The sequence below is a fragment of the Zeus faber genome (assembly GCF_960531495.2).
Source record: "Zeus faber genome assembly, chromosome: 14".
Lineage (NCBI taxonomy): Eukaryota > Metazoa > Chordata > Actinopteri > Zeiformes > Zeidae > Zeus > Zeus faber.
The window spans coordinates 4,035,302-4,050,418 of NC_137200.1; the positions used below are offsets into that span (position 1 = coordinate 4,035,302).

The 15,117-nt window shown below is 44.1% G+C and overlaps 1 protein-coding gene across 2 annotated transcripts; it reads right to left on the minus strand.

Moving 5' to 3' along the window:
* Positions 1–703: 703 nt before the first annotated feature.
* rnf14 (ring finger protein 14) lies at positions 704–13,913 on the minus strand. 2 transcript variants are annotated; one of them, XM_080013210.1, is made up of 9 exons: positions 13,840–13,913; positions 12,386–12,544; positions 11,679–11,809; positions 7,533–7,716; positions 5,590–5,966; positions 4,717–4,945; positions 4,370–4,542; positions 2,191–2,321; positions 704–952 (listed from the first exon to the last, which is right to left on the minus strand). In XM_080013210.1, the coding sequence occupies exons 2-9, from the start codon at positions 12,534–12,536 to the stop codon at positions 892–894; spliced, it is 1,437 nt and encodes a 478-aa protein (XP_079869336.1). In that variant the 5' UTR covers positions 12,537–12,544; positions 13,840–13,913; the 3' UTR covers positions 704–891. The 2 variants fall into 2 exon arrangements, with proteins under 2 accessions (XP_079869336.1, XP_079869337.1); XM_080013211.1 differs by lacking the exon at positions 13,840–13,913 and adding an exon at positions 13,635–13,734.
* Between the last annotated feature and the right edge of the window lie 1,204 nt (positions 13,914–15,117).

The window sequence follows — 15,117 nt, forward strand, 5'->3', positions numbered from 1 at the left end:
TATATTTTTTTAATTTCTTTTACTTCATTAATATTGATTTTCTTTTTTATGTGATTCGATGTAACACTGCAATTTCCCTCTGGGGATGAAATAAATATCGATCACAGGCACAAAAAAAAACTATTTTGGTGGAGGAGGTGATTTAAGAAACACATTTAAGTTTATTTATTCAGTTGTATCTTTTTACACATATATATATATTGGGCTAGAAATGTCATGAGCCATGACATATGGCCCATACAGAGAACTGTTATGGAAAAAATAAAAAATAAATATAAGAGAATTGCGATGGAGGAATGCCGCTGTTGCTTAAGTGAAATATCTTTCTGATCCTCTATAGAGGGTGTAAAAATTCATTTTTTCTGCGACTGATCCTTGGTCTCTCCTCTGATACCTGGATGACTAAGCAGTACAGTATGTGAGTGTTTGTTGTGCGGCGGTATTGAAAAGTGACTGAAAAGAGCGGCTAACCTTTGACTGAACCGAACTACCTCGTTAGCAATTTAACACAGTCAGCACAGACCGAAACAACACCAGAGGGAAAGTTAGGGCAAGGAAATGTCAAACCTCAGGACGCGATTGTTGTATCTAAATGGATCTCCTGAGACAGAGAGCATGAAGCACTGATCTGCGGTAAAGACCTGAATGCGCTTGGACATATCAGATGTGTGTTGGGAGAACTAGAGAATCTCAGGGATCAGGGTGTCTGCAGGCATGTACTTGGCATGTACTTTAATAACTTTAAAAGACACATTTTAGAGTGTTTCTTGGGGAAAATACTATCTCAAGCATTGCAGGTAAGTGCAATGTATTTGGTACAGAGGTAAGTATTCCAAACAAAACAAAACAAACAAGTGGGCAGGGGGGCACAGGCAGTTATTGCCCTTGTTGTCAGTCCTCTTCATCGCTCCAGAAGCCCTCCTCTTCGTCCATCTGTGCACCTTGGAACAGTCTGGGAAAGACAGAAAGGGAAGTACGTCATATTGCAACTTAGTTACATATACTGTATGTTGTGTGTGTTGTGACTTTCTGAATAATAAAGTAGAATCTGGGGTTAGGATGGACCAACACCACTTGGTCACTACAGATACACATTCTAAATCCCAAACAGTATTGATAGAGTACAGAGTTGATAGATCCCATCAAATAATTGTAGTGAACAATAAAAGCAGGAAACAGAAGTCCTATTTTCTTTAAGGCATTAACACTCAGCCTTTCCCAGCTCTGGAGCCACATTGGCAAAAAATACATTTTTTTCTGAAATGTCCCTCTCCTCCATTAAACCATTAACCATAATGGCTTAATTAAAACCGTGCATTGATGTAAAAGTTGTTTTTTCTGTTAATTAATTGCATAGAGGCTGTTGTGGTGCTTGTAGCGTGGAAGCTGATGGAGGATTTGGACACGGTCTCGCATGGCTCGGTTGGTTCGGTGATAAGTTGTGGCTCCAGGTTCTTACTTATATACGATAATTATATAATTAAATAGGAATAATTAATAATAAAATTGCTACACCAGGTGATCAGCCATTGATCACCCAGTTAACAGATCACTGATCACTTCCAGGAAACAGGTCTCTATAGATCCGCTCTCTCGAAGCTGTCATAGGTTGATGTCTGGGAATGGAAAGTTCAGTTATGAATACTGCAAATGTCTTTAGTTAAATTTATCAAAATACTCTTAGAATTTTTTTTAATGTAATTTTTTATAAAAGAGCTGCAACTAGTCATAAAAGAGTCGCATGCGGCTCGCGCATTGGGTATCACTGATTTAAGGGTATTCTCTGAAAATGAATAGAAGAAAAATTTAAAACCTGTATATATGCACAATAACACATGCAAGCCTGTTTAAATACAAGCCAAGTTTATGAGATGCTTTTTTAAACATTTGCTTTACTTCAGTAACTGCATTTTGAAAATATACAGATTTAAGCCGACTAATACTATGCAAAGAAATTGTACTGGCTATTTTGTTTTGATGTATTCATCAAATGACCCCTAATATTTAATTATAAATCAAAATTGCACGTTTCTGTTGTCAATCCACTACATGAGACCTAATTTGCATACATTTGCACGTATCAATTAAAACAGAAGTAAGAAAAATGGTTTGAATGCAAAAAACAAAACTGATTATTTAATAACCTACAAACACCAGAAAAAAGTCATGAATAGATAGCAACAAACTAACTGGTTGTAGCAAGGTAACGATGGGTTGTTGAAGTGACTGTAGGGGTTCACTTTGCCGAGTTGTCCAAGGCACAGCCAGCAGAAGTACTGCCTGCACGACGTGCACGTCATCTTGTTGCAGCCGTCCACTTTCTAGGGGTGAAAGCATGGTGACTATTATTTTGAAACTGTCACACCTCAAGGCACGGTAGTTTAAGATTATTTCATAATACATAATATTATTTGAGTTGACTTGAAATACAATGACATACATGACACTAAAAGCACATCACACACACCAGCAGCACCTGCTCTGAACACACCCCAACACCCTCCTGGTTACATCCCTCTCATTTTCTTCCTCATTTACTGCCATAACTATGACAGGAAGAGACCACCTGCTCAACTGCTGTTCCAGTTTTCCCTGGACTTAATTAGCTCTGTTATTTCAATAGATGAGAGACAATGTTTTGTCACCAACTACATTTTAAATGAATTGGTATTGATATTCATTTAGCAATGGGGATTTTACAATTAAGTGGGTAAAAGACAACAACAACATTCTGTTAGCAGCATTATTACAATAAAGGATGCAAATATATACCAGTACATTCATATAAGAATGCTTAAAAACAGAATTTACAAAATAAATGAACTTTAAAAACTACCAAACACTACACTAAAAACAAACACTACACTTCAAAACTTGAAAATCCTTTCACGTATACAAAGGAATATTATGAATGAGAAGAATTACTCATTTATTAAGTCAGCAAATGATCTTTGATCTAAAAAGCACCATTTAAGGCTGGATTCTGTGTCCCCATCTGCACGTAAGCAAACGGTGCGCAGGTGTTGTTCGGCGTGGATGTTGGCTTTTACACTTGTACAGATTTTGTGTATCACGTGTCCACTGGGGAGCAGTGTCACATTTAGTGAACCACAACGTACAGCAAACATGGAAGAAATAGGCGCTTCTCATTTGTCCCGAAATTTTAATACCACTCATATGAGCTTAGAACACATACACTCGAACACAAATCCTACTCCGAAGAACACTCCACCAGACCAGGGTCCGGGCACAGGAGGGGTGCAATTGCTTGGAGGACTCCCACCCCCACACCCCGCAATATTAACTGCAATTGCCAACAGTACACATTGAGCACTGGGGTTTTCCAAGGTGGCTGGGCGCTGGTGGGTTGGTGTGGGGATGTGGTTGGCCGGAGGGCAACCGGGTGGGCCCCCTGCCGGCTGGGCTCAGAGGGCTGGGTTTTGCGCCTGGTGGTTTCTTGCATGCCTCAACCTGGCGGGGCTGCAGAGAACACCACCGGGTGCCTTGCTGTTGTGGGTGTGGGTTTGGGTGCGGGGGGCAGCTGTTGGGCTTTTGGTCCCGCTGTGTGGCGGATGCCCTAGGTGGTCGAGGGGTGGGGGTAGGGGTCTGACATCTGGGTGCCCTGCACTGAGCACACTCTGTATGTGGATGGGTGCTCGGGGCTGGATGGGGAGCCCGGTCGGTCTCCTTTTCTTCCTCATTTACTGCCATAACTATGACAGGAAGAGACCACCTGCCCCAATTGCTGTTCCAGTTTTCCTGGACTTAATTAACTCTGTTCTTTCAATACATGTTATCCTCTGATGTTTATGCTTTTCTGTGTACATGTTTGTTTATTTTCTTTATGTTTTTCCATGTACATGTTGTTGTTTGGTTCTATTTTTATTTGTCTCACCCGTGGTGATTCTCCCCCTCTTGGAGTAGGGATTAGTTGTTTATAGATCAAAACATGGTAAAATAGTCCAAAGAGAGGGATTGGTGGTGGTTCTGTATAAAAAAAAAAAAACTGTGCTCTTGCCATCCTACAGGTGGTCCACAGGACAGAGTTGTTGCAACAGTTCTTGACAATTTAAGAATTAATAAAGAGTTGCATTGCAGGTTGAGAACTTGAACTCCACTTGCAGACTAAGTCTGTCCTGAATGCAATGGCATACAAATACTCTTTGTTGTATGCCCAGCATGCTGACAGCACTTCTTGGCTGTTGGTATTGGAACTGGCCTTACAAAGTACTTGAGATTGAAACCATTAAATTACCAAGTAAATTAATTTACGTCATTTGTGCTGAAATTGTGGGATTTGGAGTTAAACAAGGAGCAGGTACGTCTCAACTTCCAAAATGCTTTAGGTTCATAAAGTGGTGCAGCCTACCTGGATGTTAGTTCCACAGCGAGGGCAGCACTTGCAGTTCTCCTGGAGCCACTCTCTACTAAAGGACTCTTCCACCGCTTTCTGGATCACCCTCTTCCCAAAGCGCTGCTCCATGAACTTTTTGCCCACCGTGCTGGCTGACAGGTATTCATCTCTAAGGCCACGCAGGTCGTCTTGGCAACAGAAGAGGGCACAGGAAAGAACACACTATTTTAAATTAGGAACAGCTGTCGCAAGTGGAATATTCAGATAGCTGAAAAGGGAACAAGATCCCTGCGACTAGTCGTTCATGTCAAATGTCGCCTCCATGTCACAACCCATCAGTGGCTCTCGTCGTCATGGGCTACCTGAGGTGATTTTGCAGTGCGAGATCCCATGGTAGCCCATCTTGCAGAGGGTGCAGAAGGCGTACTGGCAGGCTGGACAGATGCCTATGGTTGTGTCCGGCTCCACCATGACAGCGCTGCCGCAGGAATGACGGGGACAGTACACTACGTCGGCCATGAGATCCAAACTGGACTGAAGCAAAAGCCGGTCATAGCGGGCAAATAGCTCCTCGTCCACCAGCTGCTTCACCTGGAGGGAGGGAGGGAGAAAAAAAGAGAAGTTAAAGTACATATGTACCTATACTAGGGCTGGGTATTGGACAGGATCTATCAATTTGATTTCAATATTGATTCAGTCCTATATTGATGAGATGGCTCAAGGTATGGATTTATTGACATCATTACCAACTTTTCAGTGTACCATCAATATAATGATAACCTTTTCAGTATAATGATGTGCATTACAAAAATATTTCATGGCACAAAATTCAGGCTTATACAGAAATTAAATATTTGAATGAATTTGTGACTATGATGGAGTTTAAATTAAGCAGGAAATGGTTGTATGGCTTTCAAACAAAGAATCGATATTACAATTTGTTCCAGAAAGTGAATTTGATCGTATCAAGAGCATTGATTTCATTTTAACCCAGCCCTATCTGTTACCAAAAGTCTTATTTAGCATGTCAGATCCCAAAAAAAACCCTTCTGCCTTATCATACCCATAGAAGCTTCTGTGTGTAGAAAACAATAAAAAAAAAAATAAAATATATATATATATATGAGATAAAAATTTCCAAAGTAACAGGTAAAGTTTTTACTGCTCAGTAAAAGTTATGAACTGGATGAAGTGATGCATCTATATGAGCTCACCTCCTCGAGCTATCAGCTCACCTGCCTAGGTGTGGCCACAGAACTGCATTTTGGCTCGGGGCAGATAAGGCACTGGACGTTTCCTTCGCTGATCTGGATCTGAAAGTACTCGCTCATACACGCGTTACAGTAGACGTGCTGGCACTCCTTGAAGCGGAGGCAGACCGAGCCCAGCTTCTCCTGGAAGCAAATGCTGCAGCAGAAGACTGTGCCGTCAAACACCTTTTGCCGCTGCGCCTCGTCGAACTCTAGCAACTGAGGCAGAGCATCGGCACAAGGGTCCATCAGCAGGACAGCACGGGGGTCCAGCTGGGGCGACTTGGGTTTGCCCTTTGTCGGTTTCCTTCTCCCCTCCTTTTCTTCTTTGTTTTGGGAGGCACTCCCCGGGCACGTCACAGCTGGGAAGTCAGATGAGAAGGATGATTTATTAAGTATTATTTGAAATTCAATAAAGGGGAACGACCACAAGGTGCCCTTCTCGGTCAGAAAACTGTTCAGGACACTGATCAGCTTTGTCGTTAATGCTTTTCAAGCATGGAAAACATGCGTTTGTGTGTGGAAATGATTCCTTGTGTATAAGCAATGTGCTAGCTATGGAAGTACGAACACAATTTGATCAAGGTGTCTATTTCAAGTTTTGGAAAGTTCAAACCATATGGTGAGAAACCTATCAAAAATGACGGTAAAGAAATTTTGTAAAAATTACTTAATTTTTTGTAAAGATTTTGATGTTTGACGCTATTCTCCTACTGCTTCAACTCCATGGTACTGCTAGTGTGTAAGAAAACAAGTTGGCTTATGGAGAGAGTCCAGTGTTTCCCACAGGTCTAAAATATGCTTGTGGTGGTAGCTGGCACAAATTACGGTTTTCAGTTTTCTTAGTTCCTGTGAAACGCAGCATCACTTCCTGCCGTCTCTCGACACAATACAAACTTGGGAGTTTTCTTTCTCTACCTGAAGCAGAGAGGCAGCAACATTTACGATGGCTTGTGAAATATCCACCGTGTCCCCATCTTATGTAGCGTAATACCAGAAAAACTCTGTTTCTCAGCAAAGCATGTGCCATTGTCCGAAGATCTTTATTAGAAAAAAATACCTATTTTAATGAACTTGCTTACTGATACAAAGGGCAAATTAAAATTCCAATATCCATTTTTCTGTCAAAATTAAAAACCAAGGATAAGCAAAGTAGAATCTTAGCAAAGAAATTTAACAATACTACAGCAGGTTCCCATCAATCAAATAAATCAAAACAATCCATTGAAATTTTAAAGAAATAAACAAGAGGAGGAGTTACAGTTTTCCGAGATTCCATGAACGCACCATCACTTAAAGTTTTCCGAGTTCCCGACCTGTGAACACAGCACCTTTTCCTGCTGTAAATAGACTGCATTTATATAGCACTTTTCTAGTCTTGCGACTACCCAAAGCTCTTTACAGTACATGCCTCACATTCACACACGTTCATACATCAATGACGGCAGAAACCTCTGATTACTGGACTCTGTCTACCTCCTGAGCCATCGTCACCCTTGTCTCTCGATCCACTACAAACTTTCTACCCAGAGTACCGTGTCCACATCTAACGTGAAACAGAGAACGAGGCCACTAGTTAATCTATCTTGTATGGCGTCGTTCTCTGATGGATGAAAATATATATATATAAAATGCTAAAATTGCTCCGTCGCCAAATATACTTTGGTGGCCGTTAAGATACTTGGGCAGCCACCCAAAGTAATGTCTGTGTGGGAAACACTGGAGTCTAACATCTAATTACACAAAAAAGTTTGGTAGTGGGAACAAGACACAGAAAAGATACTGATGTTTAAATAACAGTTTTGTGCGATATCGTATCTCCTCGCTTAACATGACAGGTTATTATGCATGATCCTCACTGATATTGGACACATCCCCAGAGTCATGCCATTATGCAACCAGCTCAGCACAAACACCACCACCGGTACCTGAAGGTTCACTCCTGCTGCGTTCCGCAGATGCCTTACTTCCCATCTGCACTATTTCCAGAGGTGATTTGACACCCAGGAAGTCCAGCGCCTCCTCCTTCAGAAACTGGACCCAGGTGAAGAGAACCACACAACTCTGGTTCTCCTCCCACAACTTGTCCAGGCGGAAGCACAGAGTGCTCATCTGGGGACACAGAAGGAAAGGCGGCACTCGGGTAGTTAAGATAGGAATAAGGCATTGCTTTCAAAGGGTCTGTGGCGGTGTGCCTTAAACTACGGAGACTGAATGAGTCAGTCAGTCAGCGAAATCAGTCAGTAAAATCAAAGAGCTTCATGAGAAGTTCAAAATCAAGAAAGGAGAATACAGTCACTTTCAAACTGAAGTCGAAAAGCGGTGAGACTCTTTTCCCTTTAAAAACATAGAAGTCTCCAAACATTTGTGCTGACATACACTACTCACAAAAAGTTAGGGATATTCGGCTTTTGGGTAAAATTTCAGGATGAACCTAAAATGCACTATACCCTTTACAGGTGAACTTAATTTGACCTTCTCTCAACTTTTGAATGGACATGTCCAACTGTTAAATTTTTCAGTACTTTTTGCACAACTTTCTGTTCTCTAACAAGGACCTGAACAGCAAAATTCATAACAGGTGTTTGATACATGAATGGACCAATACATTTCCTGGTTCAATTAGAATTGGTATTTAAACAGTCCTCTTCATCATGCTGATCACATTTTGACATCATGAGACCAAGACAACACCTAACAATTGATCAACAGTACCTCGCCATTGTGAGGCTTCAAACAGGATGTTCTAAGAGGGAAGTGGCCACTGAGCTTAGAGTGTCACAGTGTCATCAGCAGGTTGCAACAGAGATACAGAGAGACTGGAAGAGTCACAGAAAGACTGGAAGAGTCACAGAAAGGCATAGAAGTGGACGTCCTTTGGCCACATCCCACACTGATGACCGCTTCATTGTGAACAGCGCCCTGCGGAACCGGATGATGATACCACTCAACTCCAGGCACATTTAAGGGAGGTGAGAGGCACCAAGTGTCACGTCAGACCATTCGAAACCGTTTACATCAGCGTGGTCTGCGTGCTAGACGACCTGCAAGGGTACCTGACCACATCACCAGGCACAGGCATCATCGTCTTGCATGGGCCAAGGAGCATTTAGGCTGGACGAGGGACCAGTGGCCTCAGTGCTGTTCTCTGATGAAAGTCGATTCACGTTGAGCAGAAATGATGGCCACCAACGATGTTGGAGACGTCAAGGAGAGAGCTATGCATCAGCCACTGTTGTCACCAGACGAGCCTTTGGTGGTGGTGGTGTTACAGTGTGGGCAGGTGTGTCTAGTCAATACAGAACTGCCCTACACTTTATGAATGGTACAGTGACAAGCCCATACTACCTGAATAACATCATTAATCCAGTCATTGTGCCCCTGCATGAACAACACAGGCCTCATTTCATCTTCATAGACAACAATGCTCCAGCTCATCAAGGTCATATCATTAGGGAACGGCTGCTGGAGACTGGGGTACCTCAAATGGAGTGGCCTGCACTTTCTCCAGACCTGAATCCCATAGAAAACCTATGGGATCAGCTGAGCCGCCCTTCAAGAAGAGTGGGGGGCCATGCCTCAGCAGACAATAAGTCAACTTGTGAACAGCATGAGACGTAGTTGTCAAGCTGTAATTCATGCTCAAGGGCACATGACAAGTTATTGACTGACATTTTTTGTTGTGGTAAACCCACCACTGTTGTTGGCTTTTGTTTCAATCAATTGCTTGAGATGAGGAAATCACCATTGCATGCTTCTACTTAAATGCCCTACTTTCATGATAGAATATCACTGTAGCGTGAACTTTTTACATTTTCCATAAATTTCACCCAAAAGCCAAATATCCCTAACTTTGTGAGTAGTGTATCTGAGGATTCTTAAAAGAGGTACTGTTCCCTAAAACATGTTTTTTGAGCAGTAAACAGAAATATATGTCTGTTCTCTAAAGAAACACCAATTCGACTCGTAATATTAACATGTACATGTATTAAACGTGATGAAATCGCCATTTTAGAAAGTACGGGTGACTCAGCACACAATGTACTTGAATTCAGCACAAAGCATGCAGGGGGGATGCTGACGTAGGTTAGAACCTTCTCTCTATGTCACAAATTAAAACAAAAGGAAAGGTGGTCCAATCCCCACCAATGCTATATACTTACTGAGCAGGGATTGTGAAACCACGTCTGAGTAGCAGGTCATAAAGCTTCCTCTTAATCTACAGAGTAAAATCTGCAGGGCTGCCCTTTTACATAAATATTTAGAGAGGAAGTGGAGGAATCGCCACCTTACCGCGGTGGTGGTGTTTGTGTGGCCCTGTGACCCTGGGAGCTGTGTTATCGGGGGCATTAGCACCTGGTAGGGTCTCCCCAAGGCAGAGTGGTCCCAGGGGAGGGACCAGACAAAGAGTGTTTCAAAGGACCCTAATGCAACAACAATCAAGGCAACATGGTACCTCCCCCGGAATAGGGAAACCGGGGGCCCTTCCTGGAGCCAGACCTGGGGGGGGGGGGGGGAGCTCGCCCGCGAGCGTCTGGTGGCCCATGGGGCTCGGCCGGACACAGCCTGAAAAAATACCATGGAGCCACCACCCTGTGGACCCACCACCTGCAGGGATATGTGCTGGGGTCGGGTGCAATGACAGCCGAGCGGCAGGCAAAGCCGGGGGCCTGGGCCTGCTGATCCTCAGCATCATTTGTCTAGGGACGTGGAATGTCACCTCTCTGGCAGGGAAGAAGCCAGAGCTGGTGCGGGAGGTGGAGCGGTACCAACTAGATATAGTTGGGCTCACCTCTTCACACAGCACTGGCTCTGGAACCAAACTCCTGGAGAGGGGCTAGACTCTCCTTTTCCGGAGTTACCCAGGGTGAGAGGCGCCGGGTGGGTGTGGGGATACTCACAAGCCCCCGGCTGAGTGCTGCTGTGTTGGAGTTCTCCCCAGTGAACGAGAGGGTCGCCTCTATGCGACTACAAGTTGCTCGGGGAAAAGCTCTGACTGTAGTGTGTGCTTATGCACCTAACACCAGGTCAGAGTATTCGGCCTAGGCGGCCAAGGCGGAGCGCCTAGGGACTCTATAGTTCTACTGGAGAAACCTGGAAGGGAACGATTGGGAGGAACGGCCTGCCTGATCTGAATCCGAGCGGTGCTTTGTTATTATTATTACTTCTGTGCTAGTCATGGATTGGCCATAACGAACACCATGTTCGAGCATAGCTCATAAGTGTACGTGGTACCAGACCACCTTAAGTCAAAGATCGATGATCGACTTTGTAGTCTTTGGTTTTTGCAGTTGATGTGGTTTTGTTGGATTCACCAGACCGTGACCTCCAGCACGCACTGGGACGGTTTGCAGCCGAGTATGAAGCGGCTGGGATGAGAGTCAGCACCTCAAAGTCTGAGGCCATGGTTCTCTACTGGAAAACAGAGGATTGCTCCCTCCGGGTTGGGAGCGAGTTGCTGCGCCAAGTGAAGGATTTCTATCTCGGGATCTTGTTCACGAGTGAGGGGAAAATAGAGCATGAGATGGACAGGCGGATCGCTGCGGCATCAGCAGTGATGCAGGCGTTGTACCGGACAGTTGTGGTGAAGAGGGAGCTGAGCCGGAAGGCAAAGCTCTCAATTTACCAGTCCATCTACGTCCCAACCCTCACCTATGGTCAGGAGCTTTGGGTAGTGACCGAAAGAACAAGATCGCGAATACAAGCGGCCGAAATGAGTTTCCTCCCTTGGGTGGCTGGGCTCAGCCTTAGATAGGGTGAGGAGCTCGGACATCCGGAGGGAGCTCAGGGTAGAGCCGCTGCTCCTTCACGTCGAAAGGAGCCGGTTGAGGTGGTTCGGGCATCTGATCAGGATGCCTCCTGGGCCTTCCCTTGGAGGTTTTCCAAGCACGACCAACTGGTAGGAGACCACGGGGTAGACCCAGAATGCCTCGGGGTCCCCCAGGAGGAACTGGAAAATGTTGCCGGGGAGAAGGGGGCCTGGAGCTCCTTGCTCAGGCTGCTGAGACCGTGACCCGGCCCCGGATAAGCAGTGGAAAATGGATGGAAGTGGAGTAGATGGTGCAAGGCTTCACCTGTGCTCGGGTGAGCCATTTGGAGCTGAGGGTAAACATTGGCGCAGAGGTGGAGGGATAGTCTACAGGAAGCTCAAAGTTTAGAACCAGAGGAGGGAGGAAGTTGATGTCATACTCTGTCGTCTTCTCTCCTGCAACACAAATACATACATTACACTAGGAAAGCCGTGGTAGCATATTTTCATGCTTGACAAATGCTCCATGCCTCATTGTGCAGAGGTGCCAAGCTAATTTAAGGAGCCGTGTTTATGCAAGTTACGATAACCTGTTCTGTTGCAGGGCAGTCCATAATATGAGTAATCTTTGAATCTCAGGCCCTAATAGAGACCACCAAATCGAGGTGACCTATTGCAATGGTTACCCAAGCCCATAACAAAGGAAAATAAGACCACAGCTCTACCTCTCATGAAGGAAGGTGACCAAAGTTGTTCAATCAATCTCTTCTAATTTCCATTCAGTTTAAAAGTTGATGTATTTAAAATCACCAGTAAATTTGTTAATTCTTCATCCATGAGGCTGGTATGCATCATTTATTTTATTTGACATTTAGAGCAGGACTAGAGGTAGTGTTCATCCTGTGGTTGTGGCACAGGGTCAGCTGGCTCAATGAACAGTCATGAAAAATCTGGCTTTCAGATACTGCAAAAGTAATACTTAGGTAATACTTTCACAATGAACATGTGTTTTTTACCGCAGACATTTTGTACCTTTGACAACAACTTTGAAATCAGATGGGAGCTCCAGACAGAGTTGGATCTCCCCTCCCTGGGCAGACTCTGCCCTGTGAAACTCCTCCTCATTGTAGATACTTCTTAAGGCAAGCAGCTCGTCCTCCTGGGCCTCCCGATTCTCAGACATTTACATTCCTACAGCAACAGCACAGTAAGTCCCAACAGATTGAAGGAATCACACAGACTCATTATCCCAATATCACATTCTGTGCTTCATCTCTGCTTGTGATTCATTTTTAGAAATAGCATCAACACAACCACAGTGCTGGTAAGGACAATGACACACTAGGCTAACTCCTTGCAAAACTAATATTTTGCAAGGAGTCAATATTATTGACTTAATAGGCAATTGATGCCATCAGTCAGTAGCCGAAATCCATCACAGTAACAAGTTTCTTTCGTTTGGATTTCAATTTTGACTTAAATGTGACAATTTTGCATGGGGGGGGGGGGGGGGGGGGGTGCCAAATAGAGCTGTAACGATCACAACATTTTAGATGACGATTAATTGCCATACAAATAATTGCGCATATAAGCTGATACTACATTACATTTAGTCATTTAGCAGACGCTTTTATCCAAAGCGACTTACAATTATTCAAACACCGACGGACGCAGCCATCAGGAGCAATTAGGGGTTAAGTGTCTTGCTCAAGGACACTACAGCATGCTAGCAGGAGGAGCCTGGGATCGAACCAGCGACCTTTGGATTACTAGACGACCAGCTCTACCTCCCACTACTAGGGTCATAATGCATGTATATTTGTTGCTGAAGAGTTTTCTATTGACAATTCCAGGCTGAGTTAATATTCCTCAACCCAACTGATGGAAACTCACCTAATTGACATTCTATTTATTGTGGCATTTCCAACATTTGTCTAAAATTCCCTTTAAAATTGCATGGAAACATGTAATTGTGGAATCGAAATACTTTATTAAACCATCAGGCGATTGAATGCAAATCATTGACAGAGGCTTTATTATTCCGTGTCATTCTTTGTAAGTAGGCAACATGTGTGTGTCAGTTAATTTTTAGGGTTATTGTAGATTGTCATTTTTAAGGTTTGTTGTATTTCGCCAATTTGAAATATTGTTAATTATGATTGCTTTTTGTTTTGATGTGTGCTGCTGTTGCACATTTCCCCTCTTACTATTTACTTGTAATATCGTACACACACACACACACACACACACACACATATATATATTTTGTTTGTTTATTTACCTACGGTTAGGCTCCTCTTGGTGGTATCTGGTTTAGTTACAGCTAGGTAGCAACTAGCTAGCTAGGTGACAACGAACTTTTATGTTTTGCAGCTGATAGACACCCACTGAGCGTTGTGACAGTGAGGTATCATTACTGCCAAACGTCGTGTCCAGTTGAACAGATAGTAAGTCAATCAGAAATGCATTTCAGAAGGGGAATTTACCTTGTCTACGACCGAAAAGAGACACCTCTAGCAGTCAGCGGGAGGGTGACGACCAGGGTTCAACAGTGCAGCACACCGGCTTAACACAGCCAGTGACGCGAGAAGACTACGGTAAGCCAAGAGGGACAAAAACTACGTTTCCCTTGCAAGCTACCGAAGAATTGGAGTCGGTAGAGTCCGATCAACGCACGATATACAGTACACACCGATCGGTCACAACATTAAACCACCTTCCAAGTATAATGTACCCACAGATGCTCCATTGGATTGAGATCTGGGGACTTTGAAGGCCAAGTCGACACCTTGAACTCTTTGTCATGTTCAATCCATTCCTGAAAATTTTTTGCAGTGTGGCAGGGCACAATATCCTGCTGAAGGAGGCCGCTGCCATCAGAGAATACCGTTGCCATGAAGGGGTGTACTTGGTCTGCAACAATGTTTAGATAGGTGCTACGTGTCAAAGTAACATCCACATGAATTCCAGGGCCCAAGGTTTCCCAGCAGAACATTGCCCAGAGCATCATGCTGCCTCCATTGGCTTGCCTTCTTCCCATAGTACATCCTGGTGCATCACTTCCCCAGGTAAACGATACACACACACCCGGCCATCCACATGATGTAAAAGAAAACATGATTCTTCGGACCAGGCCACCTTCTTCCATTGCTCCATGGTCCAGTTCTGACGCTCACGTGCCCATTGTAGGCACTTTCGGTGATGGACAGGGGTCAGCATGTGCACTCTGACCAGTCTGCTGCTACGCATCCCCATACGCAGCAAGCTGTGATGCACTGTGTGTTCTTACATCTTTCTATCATAGCCAGAATGAACTTTTTCAGCAATTCGTGCTACAGTAGCTCTTCTGTGGGATCGGACCAGATGGGCTAGACTTCACCCCCACATGTATCAATGAGCCTTGGGCAGCCATGACCCTGTTGTCAGTTGACCAGTTGTCCTTCCTTGGACCACTTCTGATTGGTACTAACCATTGCATACCAGGAACACCCCACAAGACCTGTCGTTTTGGAGATGCTCTGACCCAGTTGTCTAGCCATCACAATTTGGTCCTTGTTAAAGTGGCTCAGATCCTTACCCTTGCACATTTTTCCTGCTTCCAACACATCAACTTCAAGAACTGACTGTTCACTTGCTGCCTAATATATCCCACCCCTTGACAGGTGCCATTGGAACGAGATGATCAATGTTATTGACTTCACCTGTCAGTGGTTTTAATGTTGAGGCTGATCGGTGTATAATGGAGGGATGGAAAATAGATATAG